The sequence below is a fragment of the Tasmannia lanceolata genome, unplaced genomic scaffold, assembly GCF_043159265.1.
Source record: "Tasmannia lanceolata isolate RefF3 unplaced genomic scaffold, GAP_Taslan_0.1 ptg000007l, whole genome shotgun sequence".
NCBI lineage: Eukaryota > Viridiplantae > Streptophyta > Magnoliopsida > Canellales > Winteraceae > Tasmannia > Tasmannia lanceolata.
Genome location: NW_027518684.1, coordinates 13,495,304 through 13,512,181, shown reverse-complemented (window position 1 = coordinate 13,512,181; position 16,878 = coordinate 13,495,304). Strand labels below are relative to the sequence as shown.

The 16,878-nt window shown below is 38.0% G+C and overlaps 1 protein-coding gene and 1 long non-coding RNA gene across 11 annotated transcripts; one reads left to right on the top strand and one right to left on the bottom strand.

Moving 5' to 3' along the window:
- The first annotated feature begins 2,581 nt into the window (after positions 1-2,581).
- LOC143881004 (molybdopterin biosynthesis MoaE family protein) lies at positions 2,582-3,437 on the top strand. The gene has a single exon (XM_077383985.1). It carries the CDS (start codon positions 2,682-2,684, stop codon positions 3,246-3,248), a length of 567 nt encoding a protein of 188 aa, XP_077240100.1. The 5' UTR covers positions 2,582-2,681; the 3' UTR covers positions 3,249-3,437.
- A 1,403-nt stretch (positions 3,438-4,840) lies between these two features.
- LOC143881991 (uncharacterized) lies at positions 4,841-15,225 on the bottom strand. Of its 10 annotated transcripts, none has more exons than XR_013252061.1 (8): positions 14,681-15,223; positions 12,085-13,685; positions 11,876-11,970; positions 11,541-11,706; positions 11,285-11,358; positions 6,895-6,940; positions 6,243-6,335; positions 4,841-5,135 (listed from the first exon to the last, which is right to left on the bottom strand). It is a non-coding gene; the product is annotated as an uncharacterized LOC143881991 (long non-coding RNA). The 10 variants fall into 10 exon arrangements; XR_013252060.1 differs by lacking the exon at positions 4,841-5,135 and adding an exon at positions 7,078-7,231 and having other exon boundaries at positions 5,417-6,335; positions 14,681-15,225; XR_013252059.1 differs by lacking the exon at positions 4,841-5,135 and adding an exon at positions 7,078-7,224 and having other exon boundaries at positions 5,417-6,335; positions 14,681-15,225.
- Positions 15,226-16,878: the final 1,653 nt, after the last annotated feature.

Genomic DNA, 16,878 nt, shown 5'->3' with positions numbered 1-16,878 from the left:
CCATAGTCCGGTCAACCAAAACATGGGATTTTTTATTTTACCGGGATACTTCCAGGGAGTTTTTTTTCCCACCAATCTCCCGGAAGTATTTTGTTCCACAAAAGTCCCAATAACCAAAATAATAATTCTGGCATCCAGACGGAGCAAAAAAGAAAAAAAATTCCCATCGGAAATATTTTTCCAAATAAGGCAATTTTGTCACGATTTGTACACTTTTCCTTCACCGACATGAGACCTTTGTTTTTAACTTTCCAAAAATTCGGTTGTTTCGCATCCATCACGACGAAACAGTAAGTTTTGTTGCGGAACAGTAGATTTTTATAGCGGTTAGAGAATTTAAGGTTCCTGTTAGGATACGATATCTAACCTGACAACCCATTTGAAATTCAAACACCTTTTTGCCTCTTCTATTCTTACTCTCTCCTTAATTTATGGACATAATAAAAATCTAACCTAACTGTGTTTATCTATCAACTTAACTGTGTTTATCTCTACCCAACTTAACTTATTTCCTATTTTGTGAGCACTTGAAATACAAACACAGATTTCATTATTATTAAAGATTGAACGAGTCTGAGAAGCGGTGGCATTGATTATGAAAAAGAAAAAGATTAAGTGGGCATTAGTTATTGATAGCATTGATTAGAAGAGATAATCTTCAAATATTCCTACTTTCGTACCTTCACATATTACTATACATGTATTAAATTTGTTTCTCGGAAATTTCAGCGGTCAAGGACGAAATCTTGGCTTCCTAAGTGCACGTGAGAGAGTGAGAGGTGGGGCCTACATAGCTTGTTATAGTCAGATGGACGGCGAACATGTTTTGTCCTTTTCCGTCCACCCAAGTATCTCGTGACTCGTGACTATATAATTTGACCTTTGACTGTTCATAGTTCTCCATTTTATGATTGCCACGTGTACGGATGGGATGGTGACGCTTGGAGTTTATACTCTGCAAAACCATCCGGACTGCAACTTGGGTCGGGGTAAAATTAAGGGAGTCGATTTATCACTGCCCAAAAATAAATGGGTCGGGTTTAGAATGAAATCATGAGCCTTTTGGTAGGGTCGGGTTTTAAATTGGAAAGCCAACTCAGTCATGGCTAGGGCTGTGCTTAAAGAAAAATAACACTCAGCCTTTGGTAGGGTTGGGTTTTGTAAAACACGACCCGCCTAACCTGAGTTGCACCCCTAGCAAAGCTTCTTGTGATTTTTACATGGGGTGAGGGTATAAAGTCTAGTATTTTTCAAAAAGATTAGTGGGGCCCACTTCATAGGATGATCCAACCACTCCTTATCGGACCACGACATAAATAAGCTAAATAAGATGTCCCTCATAAATCATTTCCAGGGCCCATCCAGAGGATTCCACAATGTAGAGTCCCTCTAGAGATCGGAGGGTTAGGAACAACTTATGGAAACGATTTTCGTGGTACAGTCTATTTACACCGTGGCCCAACAAATGAATGGTTCGGATCATCATATGAAGTGGATAGTGTACTTTTTGAAAACTACTTGACCATAGGGCCACACGCCATATAAAATCTTTGACTTTTCTCAACCATACGAAGATTGAGTATGTAAGTGTAAGAGAGATTTTATATGGTGTGTGGCCTTAAATTCCAGTATTTATCAAAAAGTAGTGTGGCCCACTTCATATGATGATCCAATCAGTTATTTGTTGGAAATAGGTTGTACCCCATAAATCATCTCTATAGGAAGGTTTTCATGATGTACAGAAGGTTAGGATCATCCTATGGAAATTACTTTCGGGGCCTATTTAAGTTCTGGCCCAACAAATAAATGGTTTTGATCATCTCATGAAGTGAGCCCCACCGTACATTTTGAAAACACGGACTTGAAGGCTGCACCCATATAAATTCTTGGGGTAAGCAAACACAGCCACAATGAGGGCACGGCATATCCATGTTAAAGTTCTACAAACGAATAATTTAGATCGGGCCACCCCTCTTGTAGTCTACATGGGTAGTCATAAATACAGTAGAGAAGGTGCCGTAGGAAGAAGAGGGGCCCTTAATTACATCTCCGAGTTATCAATCAACATAAAAGAGAGAGAATTAAAAGAAGAAAATCTGAAAGAGCTTTCATGGTCTACCCTGTTACTGTAGATGAGTCATTTTCATGAACCACAGAGAAAAGCTTGAAGACCTTTCATAGTCTACACCGTTGAAAGTAGATGAGTCCTTTTCACCCACTCATCCTAAAAAACAAATGCTTTGTATAGAAAATGTTTTTATGCAGAAACAATTTGTAATTTGTATCACCAATTTGGCAATTTGGCTTCATTTACTTACCAATTTCGTTTCCATTTTGGCTTCATTTACTTGTACATACCGAGTCGCAACACGTCATGGTGTTGAGTGGACAAACCAAACTCTGGTTTTAGTCTACTTTGACTACCTTTTCCAAAGCCATCCATACTCTGGTTTTAGAGTAGGGCTTATTCTTAAACTACCTCTACTCTGAAAATTAATGAAAGACCACTTGCTGTTTGTAAGTTCATATCAAAAGACTACTGCCGGCACTCCATGACGGAAACCCTAATACCCAAAAGACCAAAATACCCCTATTTGGAAGTCTTTTTAAAATCCATTTTAAAACCACTTTCCCTTCCCCGCTAAAGCGAGACCCACTTTCCCTCTCTCTCTCTCTCTCTAATGGCCGATGAGGAGAAAACCCTAATCGAAATCCTAGAGGATTCTTCCCTAATAGACCTCAACAAATACATGAATTACGTCCGGAACCCTCAATCTGGAGCCATAGCAACCTTCGACGGAACAACACGCGACACCTTCGAAGGGAAGCGTGTTGTGGAGCTCCGTTACGAGGCCTACGTCCCAATGGCGATCCGACAATTAAAATCCATCTGTTCTTCGGCCCGATCCGATTGGAATCTGGACTCAATCGCTGTGGCCCACCGGCTCGGAACGGTACCGGTTGGAGAATCGAGCGTGTTCGTGGCCGTGTCGGCGGTGCACCGGTCTGACGCGTTGGACGCTTGTAAGTATATAATTGATGAGATAAAGGGTTCGGTTCCGATATGGAAGAAGGAGGTTTATGAGAATGGGGAGGTTTGGAAGGAGAATTCTGAGTTTGTGGAAAGGAGGTTAGGGTTAGGGTTTGGTGCGCATGATAAGGGGCATGGGTGTTGTGGGGGTAAGGTTAAGGTTGGAGATGCGGAGGTGGCTCACGATAGAGAAGACCGTGGAGGAGTGGAAAATTAAGGAGTATTTTGGCATTTTGCAGGGTAAATTGGTCAAGTTAGGAAATTTGGGGACTTGGTCGTCTTTAAAAAAGAAGGATTGAACTTTGCATTGTATGATGGTAGAAAGTTAGAACTGTTATTGTAAGAATTTTGTTGTTAGGAAAACAGCAAATTACATGACTCAACATATCTTCCTCTTTTACCACTAGATATCTTTGTTGTTCCCAAATTACATGACTCAACTCTGGCAAGTTGACTCCCTTTTACCTTGGTTGTGTTTTTGTCCGAGTCCACATTTTGCCCTACAAAATTAATTGAAACTCCATCTACGGCCACATTTTGCCCTATAAAATCAATTGAAATTTCTATGACTAAGTTATGACCGTGCCAACCTCATCCACGTTTTGAAACACTGGTTTGCAGGAATGCTAATTTCTAAGAATGAGTATTGTGGCAAAGACAGGGGAAAGCAATAAGAGAAGGAAAAAAAAACAAAACAAAACAAATGGTTTACATCGATGACAGCATAAAAGCTTGGCATTACTAGGTGTTATTCTTGATTTTGGGGTGCTACATTGGCTACTACAGGTGTTTGATTGCCAAACAAACAGCACAATTACTAGGAGACAACTTACACATTCGACCCAAAGACAACCATCTTAATCTTTACCAAACCATTAGCAAAACTTTAAAAAAGGATTCTTTTCGTCCTAAAACACTGGGCTTCATAACATGAAAAATTATATGATGCCCGACCGTGAGAATGTAAAGGGCCGGCAGAGCCAAAACCTGCTGCCTTGGTTTTTGAACGAAAAAAAAGTCAGAAAAAAGGCTTTCTCTTGGATTAAAAATCAAGGGAGAGATGGTTTTCTCTCTCCGCCCTTTATAACCTAGGGAGAGATGGTTTTCTCTCTCCGCCCTTTATAACCTGACGGTCGGGCATCATATAAGTTCTCTCATAACTTACTCTGGGCTTCATAACATTTTAAAAAAAGAAAAAAAAATAAACCCAACACTCATGCTTAATGGTAAAGGCTTTGGCCTTCAACCTTGAGGTCTTGAGGTCAAGGGTTCAATACCAACTTACCTATCCAAAAAAAAACAAAAACCCAACCACTAGTAAATGCATCATCTTCTACTTTTACATAATTCTATTTGCCCATTTACATGACAACCAAACAACACTTTTCCAGAATTCTATGCCACACGTCCTATGATGGTTGTTGGGTTCCAGGTGGGTTATAAACTCTATCATTTCCTAAAATATATTTAAACTTGTATTATCTTCGGAAGCTTATTAGATGTTTTTCTGAATAGAAGAGATTTAGTGGGGCTTTAGAGGAAAGCTCTACTCTGATTGGCTGATGACATAAGTTGTCAGCTTAATCTCTTGATTCGTCGAAGAATGGAGACGGTGCCTACTTTCATACTTTCCAGTTCCAAGGAAATGGAAACCTCTTGTTTTCATGAATGTCACTCCTCTGTTTTTACTTTCCCAATAGGATGTTAAGAGGCAGTAACAGGGATCTAGTCTTGGTGTCCTCCTCAACCCTGCTGCTTTACTTCTACTAGTAAAAGTGCACGTGCGTTGCACGTGGAACTACTACGGTATTTTACAACATATAACTGCAAAAAACAAGTTTATTTTACAATGTAAAGCTTCCATCTTCCCCAGCTGGTAGGCATTTAAACATTGATGGAGATAACTACATTCATAAGATGTGGCTGCAACAACTCCAAATTAGGCCATAAAATATTGTTAAAGTGCAATGCAATCTTCTAGTTCTCAATTCCAATTGCGCAGTCCATGACTGCTGTTTCTTTCCATTTAGGCAGCATCTGCTCCAAATGTTTTAACATCTTCAACTATTTTTATTCCATCATGTCATCCAGCAATGTCTGTCACCTTAAAAATTCATAATCCATATTAGAGAACACTAATAAAGAGAGAATACAATTATTAATTCACACCTGTGATTCCAAAAGAAAACTATAATCATCAATAGTTTTTGTTTCCAATCATATAGTAGGTACATCTTGGGACATCAGAACTGATCACAAGCACTTTCAATAGTTATAGTAGGTACATCTTGGGACATCAGAACTGATCACAAGCACTTTCAATAGTTATAGTAGGTACATCTTGGGACATCAGAACTGATCACAAGCACTTTCACTACAACAGAGGACTGAATAAAATAGTTTATATGAATATTGTCCAAGAATTTTTCAGAAGATTGATAATTTTTTAAAAAAACATGTTTATTTTACAAAATAAAGCTTCAGTTCATCTATTCCTTCTCACTGTCATGGGCCAACCACGCATTGAACAAAGACGGGATGACGAGTTAGCTTCTAAAGATTCAAGAAATAGCTGCATTCATAAGATATTCGTAAGATGCGGCTACAACAGCCCAGAAAGCTACACACTCGGCTAGAAAACCATGTCAAAGTGCAATGCAATCTTGTTCTATGGTCCAATTGCACAGTCTATGACTCGTCAGGCACCATTGGGAAGAAGAAAAAATCAGCTTTGTGTAAACCTCCTCCAGCCAATACTCTCAAACTAAATGTTGATGGTAAATGGCATCAATGGCATCATCATTTTTGTGTTTTCAGGGCCAATTGGTTTAACTAGACTCCACCGACTCAGGCTATCCATCTTGGCATAAGCATATTTAGGGAAGAGATGGAAGGTAAAATAGAGGTGGAAAGTGATTCATCTAATGTAGGTTCAAGGTAAGATCGTAGGTCCCTGGAGATTATCTAGGTTTTTGGATGAAATTTCTACGATGTATGGTGATGGGTTTATTTCTTTTATCCATATTCCTAGAAGTGCTAACGATCTTGCAGATCGATTGGCCAAATCTGAAGCGCTGAAGGATTCCTTGTATGTCGGGCAAACTTTGACGACGTGCATTTGTAATCTCGTCTCTATTAATATATCTATCTTTAGCTCAAAAAAAAGTAATAATAAAAAAAAACAGTCTACGACTGCGTTCAGAACTCCAACCTAGACAGCATTGATTGCAGCATCTGCTTCAAATGTTTTCCCATCTTCAACGGTTGACCTATACTCCATTGTGTCGTCGGAAATCTCTGTAACCTGAACGGCCGTATTCCATATTAGTGACCTTGAAAGGCCGTAATTCATATTTAGTGAATATTAATAAACAACGCATGCAAAATATGACACCATAAGCTATGTGAATTCCTTTAAGCTTCTCCGATAGACATGGCTCGTTAAGGTGCACCATACCCCAAACCTGTCGGCAGTAAGCATTAACTGTCTCGGGTATCCAATCAGTTAATCCCCCAAACCAACCAAACCGGGGAAGCTTAAACAATAAAGGAACAAGTCTCTCTATTTTCTCTTTAGGGAGATTCAAAATATGAACAGGGAATCAGATCATTGAAATATTCATTAGATCTAATTTGAATGAAACTTGATTGATCAGTTCCTTTTAATGATTCAATAAAATAAATGAAAGAAATTCAAATTCCAATTTTTAAATGAAATGAGGGGAATGGAATTAGTATTATAATAGTAGTATGGAAGAAAGATTTATATATTTCTTTCTACTACACTATTTATTATTATTATTATTATGCTAACCTTTAGCAATATTATAGCAATTTATTTAGAACAGGGCAATATTCCCTACCCATTAAACCACGACCACCAGAGAGCAATGCAATTCTTCCCTTAATCTGTATAGTAGCGTAGAATGTGAGATATGTTAATAAAAATGAAGAATGAAACAACCAATATACAACACAAAATGGCAATCAGTTGACAATGATGGAAAGATCAAGTAGAAACAAAGGATTGACCCCAAAAAATCTACCATATCTTGGATTGAACTTGCAACTTTTCTGGAGAGATACAATCAGCAGGAAAAGAAGAACCACATAACACAATTGTATTTTTTGATTCGGAGCTTGTAGAAGCTTGGTGATGAGAACCAATCTATACGACCGAAAAATTGCAAGACCTGGATGCTAAAAAGGAATTGTAAGACCTATAAGCTTCCTGTATCACAATACTTCAGAGGATTTAATTTTTTTTATTTTTAAATCTATTGCTACCCTAAATCAAACATGCAGGAGCTCAAGTTGTAAGAAATACAATAGACTGACAAACAAACATCCAAACCATTTTTTCCTATCCAGAATTTGGAGAGTCTTCTTGATCCTGAAGATTGAAGTTATCTGAAGGAACAAAAAAGGTCACACTCCTCCTCTCTCCATTGTTCCTTAAGTTTTTATTTGAATTGTTCCTTCTCGTAAACCACAAGAGCACCTAGCTCTCTTACTAATAGGGGCATCTTCCATCCCCCTCCATTATACAAATGGCACATTCCTCAATAAAGGTGCCACGATATTATACATGGGAGGACTCACTCCAATATACAAATGGCACATTCCTCAATACAGGTGCCACGATATTATAGAGGGGAGGATGACACATTAGGGGATTTGAGGTATAACATTAGTAATGGTCATGAAAAAGGAAGCATTCAAAATGTCCACATGAACAATCGCATAATGCCTCTATAGATCAATACCATCTCCTGCTTCGCTTGTGCACTTACCAAGGTCCAATCTTGGGAAATGTTACTCTCTTGTTCAAGTTTTGGAACCTCCCACTATATGGAGGTCTTTGAAAAAATAGGAGGCTCTCATAAAGCACATCAAGAAGAAAAAAATATAGAATTCAAAAGACAGTTATAGTTAGAATCTGGAATCACTTAAAGAGCAGACAATGATATATACAAAATTTCAGAATTACATAGAAGACAAATATATTCAAAACCTCAAAAAATACAAAAGGAATTGCAAAAGTCAGAGAACTACATGCAAATTTGACATAGTTATAGTGATGGAAAAGCCAATATTAGCAACCACAGTTAACTGAAAATACGCATGAATATAGGCAGAGAACATGAAAAGTTTAGGGCCTCTATAGATGCATCAAAAATCCGTTATATACTTGAAACTGTACTTATTTTAAATTAATCACTTTTCATAAATTTCAGAAAGATTTTAATCATGAAAAACGAAGAACAAAACATCTAAAAACAAAAGGCTTGCCAAAAAAAGCTTGGACATCAAGCGCTAAGGCTATGAAGACAATCGTACGCTGTCGGATTCCACTGTCAAAGATGACATGAACTTTTTTTGCTAGAGCTTCAAGCACTTGTCAATTTGACATAGTTTTAAAAGTAAAAAAATGAACGATTTACCAGCTAATTTCAAGTAGTTATAGAAATGGAAAATCCAATGTTACCAACAATTAGCTGAAAATATGCATGAATACCCTTCAAAAAAAAAAGGCATGAATATAGGCAGAGAACATGGAGTATCCAATACCTCAAAGTATCCAAATGACATTGAAAGCTATGTGTGATCACATTAAATCACACACACCACAACTAAGAGAACAATTCCTATACTCCCAAGTTCCCAAACACAAGAAATATGCATTTACTTTGGACATGTTTGGCAATTATGAAAAAAAAAATTCACATAAAGTAATGATCACTCTATATGAACATAGTCCACTGACAATTTCAAAAGTTTTTTCACAATTTCCAGATCATTTTCCCTTTTCTTTGTTTTTCATTTATTTGAAATACTCTTTGTTACAATATCTTGTGTGCAAAAACTTCACATTTCTTTTTTTATGGTGGGCAAGCTGGGTGTTGAAGAACAAAGCCTTGATCATTGAGCTAAAGGCTAAATCCTTAACTTCACATTTCTTAGTGCATAATATTTTTAGGACATGAAGAAGCTCCTAATGTCAATTGATAAAAGGGAAGGGAAAAGGTACGTTTGAGTCAGCTGGGAACATTCATTTTTGTTATATACTTTTTTTTTTCTGTCATTGAAAATATATTTCTATCGGATCTAGCCCAGGCTTCTCAAGTAGTAACAAAATATACCCAAGCTTCGCACAATTTTAAATAAGGTTCCATAGAAGAAGGGCCAAGCAAAACCTTAGTAAGCTAAAAGTAAGCCTAAACACCATCTCAAGGTGAGCAATTGATCTCGTAAGAAAATGGCACTACGCAAGAAGGGATGTCAACAAAACATGTCTCCAAAGACGAAGTTGTGGTTACCAGAAGCCATACATTGAGGACTCACAATTCCTATAGTGAAATAGCATAATGTTTTGATAATGACAGAAGAAAACCAGTTAGTGGGTATAGGTGTTTATCACTTAGATCATAAAAATGAAGACCCAACAAAAATTCCATGAATCCTCATTCACTATAATACAAGTTGCTCATCCAACAACCACTATGTTTGTTGCTTCCAATAGCGAGCATGTATTTATGTGATAACAGAAATGTTAAGCAAATAAAAAAGAAAAGAAGAAAAATTCCTATAGTGCAATAGCATAATGTTTTGATAATGACAGAAGAAAACCAGTTAGTGGGTATAGGTGTTTATCACTTAGATCATAAAAATGAAGACCCAACAAAAATCCCATGAATCCTCATTCACTATTATACAAGTTGCTCATCCAACAACCACTATGTTTGTTGCTTCCAATAGCGAGCATGTATTTATGTGATAACAGAAATGTTAAGCAAATAAAAAAGAAAAGATGAAAATAGAAATATGCTAGTGGCTCACCATGGCAATATCCATGATCATGACAAGGAAAGCCAACACTAACCAGTTCTCTGCTGTGGTTAAGAGCAGAATCACTGAAAATCAGGTATTGTTTGGTGCAAGAGAATCTGGAGGGCCTCCCGTAACAGGAAAAAAATTATAATCAAAGAAATATGAAATGCCATTCTAGTGGCAGGCGCCTTAGCACCCTCTTCATCTTCCTGGTGTACATCTCGGGGAGAATTATAGAATTTTGTGTCAGGAGAACCATGTCAAATGGACGGCTGAATTTCTAAAAGGCATTATAGGTTCAACTATTAAATTAACTCCTTATTGGATCCTTTGGTTTTGATGATCTCAAATGATGTAATGTGCTTCTTGTAAATTTCTGAAAGACATTATAGGTTCTGCTTCTAAATTAACATGTTATTGTATCCTTCCTTTGGATTAATAGATATCAAATTATGCGATGTGCTACTTGCCAATAAAGAGCAAAGCCATCCATTGGATAATTGAAGCTCATATATTGATAGAAATAGGTATAAACATATCATGCCATAGCTCCTATGATTAAAGTGAGAGGCAGGTATTTTAACTCGAAACAGACTGGGTAGTTATGGTGCATTGCTCTTTCCACACAACGGTGGAAATCCTTCAATCGCTTTCCATAGCAACATCCGGATGCATGAATTGGAAACCCCAACAGTAGTTAGTCTACAGAAAACAAGAGGGCAAAGCTGACATTTAGATAAGCATATGATTAAATTAGCTTATCACGCTTATCACAGTGGAAAAAGTTATCCTTGCTGCCAGTTCTGTATCAAGGAACAAGAATGGAGAAATGTGTGATAAATATAAAGAACCACTTCTTAGAAGTTCCAATTAACAAAATAAGAAACCCCCTAGCAGATTTACCAACTAAATCTACATAGGAAAAGTTCACCTTTAGGTCCCATCTTCTCAACACCTTTATTTATGTAATTAAGTGGATTAATCATTGGTCTAGGCAGCTCATAAGTCCACTCGATGCTATTAACCAGATTACTCACATCTTGAAGCAAATGGTTCTTACAGGGGAACAAACTCTATGTCTAATAACTATGCTAGTTTTAAGGTCTAACTTGAATTAGGTTTTTAGAGGCGGGAGTGAATTTGAAAATATTCATGAGTGCCCATTGTTCACTTGTTTAAATACTATACCTACTACTGAGAGAGAGAGAGAGAGAGAGAGAGAGAGAGAGAGAGAGAGAGAGAGAGAGAGAGAGAGAGAGAGTTGGGCATCATAAATAATTAAATATATCCAAAAAAGCAATTATTTTACACCAAGTAATGAGTTACGGCACGTAAAAAGGTAACATGAATACGTGCTGTATTTCCAATCAAATTTTTAAGGAAATAAATCTAAAGAAACCTTGAATTTTGCTAGAGTCTCACCTCTCTTTACCATTTCTCTAATTAAAGGCAGTTGATCCAATAGATCATTTTCAGGAGGCCACATTTCTCATAAGCTGCAAGTTAGACCAAAGTTAATAAGACTTGCACTTATCACTAACCTAAAAGATGAGAAACATAAATAATAACAGCAACAACATCAATAATAGTAAAAATAGATAGTAATAATCGGAGGCAAATGTTCAGAGTCACCCTCTAGATTCACATATTAAATGTATTTCTAGTTTTGATGATTCACCTTTTTCCAAAAATATTGACCCTGTGCAGAAATCAATTGTTGATTGCTATTATAAATGTAGGTACTAAAAATTGAAGATTCTCCGGACTTCTTCCATTAAGGCAGCATTGGATAATCATTATTATGGTTGGCAACTGACAATGCAATATTTCAGTCCAAGCAAGGCCTGTGGAACCATGCCAAATGTGTATAACTCATTATGATTGAAAGTGTTCAAGTTATTGGAGGCATATTTGAGCTTAAAACCAGTAAGACAGGGAAAGTGTATTTCAATTGTTCCAGGCTTCGACCAAAAAAGAAGGAATACGATAGATATTAAGCATGAAGCAACTTACCAACCAACCGAGTATTGCTGAATATTTTCCAAAGCCCTGACAATTCTCCTTGATAAAAGCATGTTGGTGAGCATGTGAGACTTTATTTTTCAGAACTGCCAGTAAATAATCCTCAGGTTAGGAAAATCACAGGATTTCATTTTGGAACTTGAGGGAACAAATTTGAAAAAAAGAAAGAAGAAACTCACAAAAGATTTCTGATTCCGTACCTGAAATTCTTTGATCTATATTGAACATATGCTTGGAAGAAGAAGCAAAGGAATTCTTTTTGAAACCAGTGGAGGAGAAGGTAATATCGGAAATGAGACATGGAGAAGGAAACAAAAGATATACCTAGGGTTCTTCTCGTCGAAGAGATATTGGGGCTAGGATTTCCAAGCAAAGAATCCGCCAAAGAGGAGAAAATGAACTGCACACAGATAAAAGAGGTTTTTTTTTCTGAAAAAGGGACGCGTGTTCTAGTGACGGAGAAACCAAGATAGGAAAAACACACAAGACATGCAATTGAAAACGCGTGGCCTGGAAAAGGAGATTACAAGTGGCGGTTTTTTGCATGCATCGAAGAAGAGTTGAAATGGCGAAAATGACCTGAAGAAATTGGATATACCGGGAAGAAATAGCAAAGCAGGGGCAGGTCATTACGGCAAAAGTTGGTTGACGAAATTTGAAGGTTTAGGCTTTTAGAATAGTAAGGATTTAATAAAATCGTCACCTTTCAAAAAAAAATTGTTAAAGAGGCTGTCATAGTTCCCAGAAGTGCAAGATAACAGAGGAGTGCCATTATCAAAACAAGAGATAAGGCAGAAATCACCTCCCTACAATTAAATGCAACTTAGGAGGAAGATTTATGTTCATGGACGAAGAATCTAAGGCCAGACTACCATCTCCATCCATCTACTACAAAAGAAAACCTCTCATCTTTCTGTGGGTTGTGTATTGGCTTGATGCATGTGATCAATATCTAATCTCTTACAGAATCTAAGAGGCCGAAAGACAGCGGCGTCCTTGTCAGGTCGCTCGGCAACAGAGGGCACCGCTAGGATCCAGTTTCTCTCTGGAATTTGCCCCGGAAACTCGAAGGAGCACCTCTTGAATCTCAGCAACTTCTTCAAATCTGGTCCTTCTGAAACTCCTTTACTGGCTCAATGACTCAGGAATCCTATCAGCCTCTGTTGAAGATCATAAACCTCTGGGCTTTCTTCTTGTATTTGTTTTGCAGGAAACCCATACTTCTTTAAAGAAAAGCTACATATGAAGTTACCTCTAATTACGCTGTAACTTTTTCTTTCCTTTTCTTTAATAAAGAAGTAATGTCTAATTGGTTATTTGTATTCATTGAGAAAAGGTCAAAAGAGTAACGTAGAGCTTCTAAAATGAGACCGTAGTTCAATGAAGGTCCAATAAAATCACACAAATCAAGGGAGAGAATAGAAGAGTATTTCCATCATTTAAGAATATAACAAAATGGTAAGAGCATTGACCACCTCTTTGGAGTAATAGAAAATTGGGAAAATGTCTCTGAAGGCACAAATAGCAAACATATTGAGATTCACCAACAAACGAGTCCCTAATTAATCAGAAAATAGAATCAGAAAACTAAACATAACCTTTGCTCCACAAGGTTTGAAATTCCATTTAAACATAGCAAGAGCCTCCAGAAAGGTATGGCTTGCTTCCTTAATCTGCTCGGGATTGGCCTGCTCGAGCCGAGAGAATGATATCTACGATGAGGCCGCAGAGGTCGAGCGCTTCAGCAAAGATGAGGATAAGAATCATACCCACAAACAGCTTTGGTTGCTGAGCATTGGCCCTACAATAAGAACAACCAAAAGTCATTACAGATGTTAAAGGTAAATTAACACATCAGTTAACCCCAAATGACAAGACCACAATCTAGTTGTTTCAAATATTCCTTTAGCAATCAAAGATGGTTTAGATGCTAATATAATGAAAGCCTCATCAACTACAACCGACTGGATTCCCTGATGTAGGTAAATATATCGGTAGCAAGAAGCTCAGATATTCAGCCCACAATTTAATGCCCAAAACACATGGCAATAAGTTCATGCGCTGTAATTAGGGATTCGAACACCGACCAACAACTTATTTCCCCACGGCAATGAATTCCAATTCTCATAGAGGCCATTCATCTAACACCTAATGAGCAACCATTCTATGCAAATAATACTCAGGATAATTCCTTCTTCTATGGGTTTACAGATGTTATCAATCCTTCAGGGAAAACACAAATTGCTATGGATTAGGACCAATGAGGAATGAGCACAACACATACAAATTCTCAGGTGCAACCGTTCCATGCAAATTTTAAGACGAGGCATAGCGATTTCCATCTCAACTTACAACTAGTAATATCATCGAACTAGAAAGTGAATCAAAATGGTGAATCTCTCGGTTTGGGTAAATTCAATTAGCATACAATTCATAACCACATGTTATGCCCCTTTGAGTAATTAAATTCTTGCTAAACCAGACCTAAGAGAACACCACTAAGTTTAATTGAGGGGTGATGATAACACTGTTGGGATCAGAACTAGCCAAGCTGGAGAGATTGAGAACTATTAAAATCAAACGAATTGTGATGCCAATTTGAGATCCGCATACAAGAAGCAGGAGAATTCAGTTCCAGTTCCAACAATAATCAAGCCTCACAAAGCCAAATCCAACAACAACAAAAAATGTTGACAAAGGCACTTCTTATTATTCAGAAAAAAAAAGAACTCATGAGAATTGATAGAATAAAATCTCAGAAATTACTTTCCAATTGATAGGACAATTGGGTCTTACCGATCTCATCAAGAACATAAAACCTGCTCGCAGCGAGGATAAGAGGAAAATCCTCAGGTAGGGAAGCCCGATTTCTTTCGGATTCAGCTTCCAAAACCCTGAAAATTCCTTCTAGTGATAGAGGGCTGCCTTCTTGTTGAAGAAGAGAAGCCAAATGAAATTCCCCAATGACCAAAGTTTCCAAAAATTCAAGTCCCATAAAAATGCAAAGAAACCCCCTACGAAACAAAATTTCATCCACCCTAAGCTAATTGAAACCCATATTCTTTGGCCGGGATCCGCTCTACGTCACAGCCCCAGAATTTTCGGCCACAAACCAAAACTATTAACTCAGGACCATTGTAAGCAGTGGCTCTAGGCCTTTTTCTACCCAAAGAACACAAGCAGAAGACCACCAGCTCCATCAAGGGATGGCTACAAATTGGTGACCCAAATTGACAGAAAGGTTTCATATCCAGCACTTGGAATAGGGATGGATGAGAATGGCTGCAAATTGGGGACCCCATTTGAGCGCGAACACTACTAGAAATAGGGATGAGAATGACATCACATTCGGCCAATCAATATAATAACTGATGCGGTGTAAAAGCTCCAGCCTCTCACAGGCTGCCACCTGTCCCAGAGTAGGTGAGCTCCAGCCTCTCACAGGCCGCCACCTGTCCTGGAGTAGGTGAACTCCAGCCTCTCACAGGCTGCCACCTGTCCAGGACACCTCACCAGGTTTTCCCCTATAAATAGGGGTTCAAAGCTCAAACCAACGGATAATACGAAAAACCCTCTCCACCCAAAACTCTTAAGACTAGCTCTGCACTCTTGCTCATACTGACTTGAGTATCGAAGGGCCTGTCCGGAGTAAAACCCGGGTTGGTCTTCTGACCTCGCTTGCCTTGTGCAGGACTCAGCCCTCATAGCAGGACTCAGCCACTTCGCTCTCCTTCACTCCGGTCCCTCAGGACTCAGCTCCTCTGTTTATCCAGCTCAGCTCTTACGTCACTGTCGTACCTGTTACCGATTTTCGGCCTAACAATAACCATGACTTATAACCATAGATTTATGACATGATCTCTTAAAAAACGAAGAGGGTAAGGAAGGAAGGAAGAAAGGTAAAAAATGTGAACGGTCAAGGGGCTGTATCTTGAAATGCAGAAATTGATTAGTTTTCTCTCTTACCCCCTTATAAACGCACTTTTAAAATTCGAGTGATCTGTCTTTAACACAATACTATATTTCTAAAGCCTCTGAACTTCTCCGGGAGGGAGAAACATCTCGAGCAGATCCAATACAACCATTTCCACCATGCATACCTTATGCTTAAATGAACATATAATAAAGGGAGCACCGACTCCAAACTCAAACACACCACACTAATCGAGTGAATCATTTCACTTGTTTGATAAAAGAAAATAAAAAATGCTGCAAAAAATAATTTATTACAGTTTCTTTTTTCCAAACCCAAGCTCAGAACACAATTAAAACATTTGCAGCAGCCAAATCTAGTAAGTCAGACCTTTCACCCTAAGGAAATTTCCATAGAACAATATAACATGTCATGTGTCATGGGATTTTCCCTTCCACACAAACATAACACATCTATTTATGTAATAGATTTTCCCCTGCGAATGTCATTTTTAGATGTGGCATATATTGTTGAAGATTCATCACCAACCCAACCGAATGAAGTCACTTGAGACCTGGTCTTTAGGAAGTTAGTGGAATAAATGCTATTGTTTAGGGCAGTTACTAGTGGCTATTGCTTAGGAGTTTGTTGCTTTAGTGGCTATTGCTTAGGAGTTTGTTGCTTCCATTTAGGAAATTAGTTTAATTTCAAATCTATAAATGTAAGCCTTGTACTCTGTTTTTATCCATCAAATAACACTCAGCAATTTCGTTTTTACATGGTATCAGAGCCAGGTTCAGTTTTTGTTTTTTTTTTTTGCTGAATAGAGTGTATTTGATCCAAGTTTCTCATCAACTATGGAGTTTGCTAATTCTGTTGGTGGGATTGAGAAATTGTCTCACACCAACTACAATGACTGGAAGTCTTGCTTGGAGTCCTATCTTCAGGGGCAAGATCTGTGGGAGGTAGTAAATGGAGCTGAGGCTACTCAACCAAGTGCTGATTCTGAGGCAATCAGAAAGTGGAAAATCAAGTCTGGAAAAGCCTTGTTCGTGCTCAAGGCTACCACACAGAAGGATCT

Bases quoted from the DNA above. Each gene is read 5' to 3' on its own strand.
- LOC143881004 (XM_077383985.1), top strand. From the start codon at position 2,682: ATGGCCGATGAGGAGAAAACCCTAATCGAAATCCTAGAGGATTCTTCC.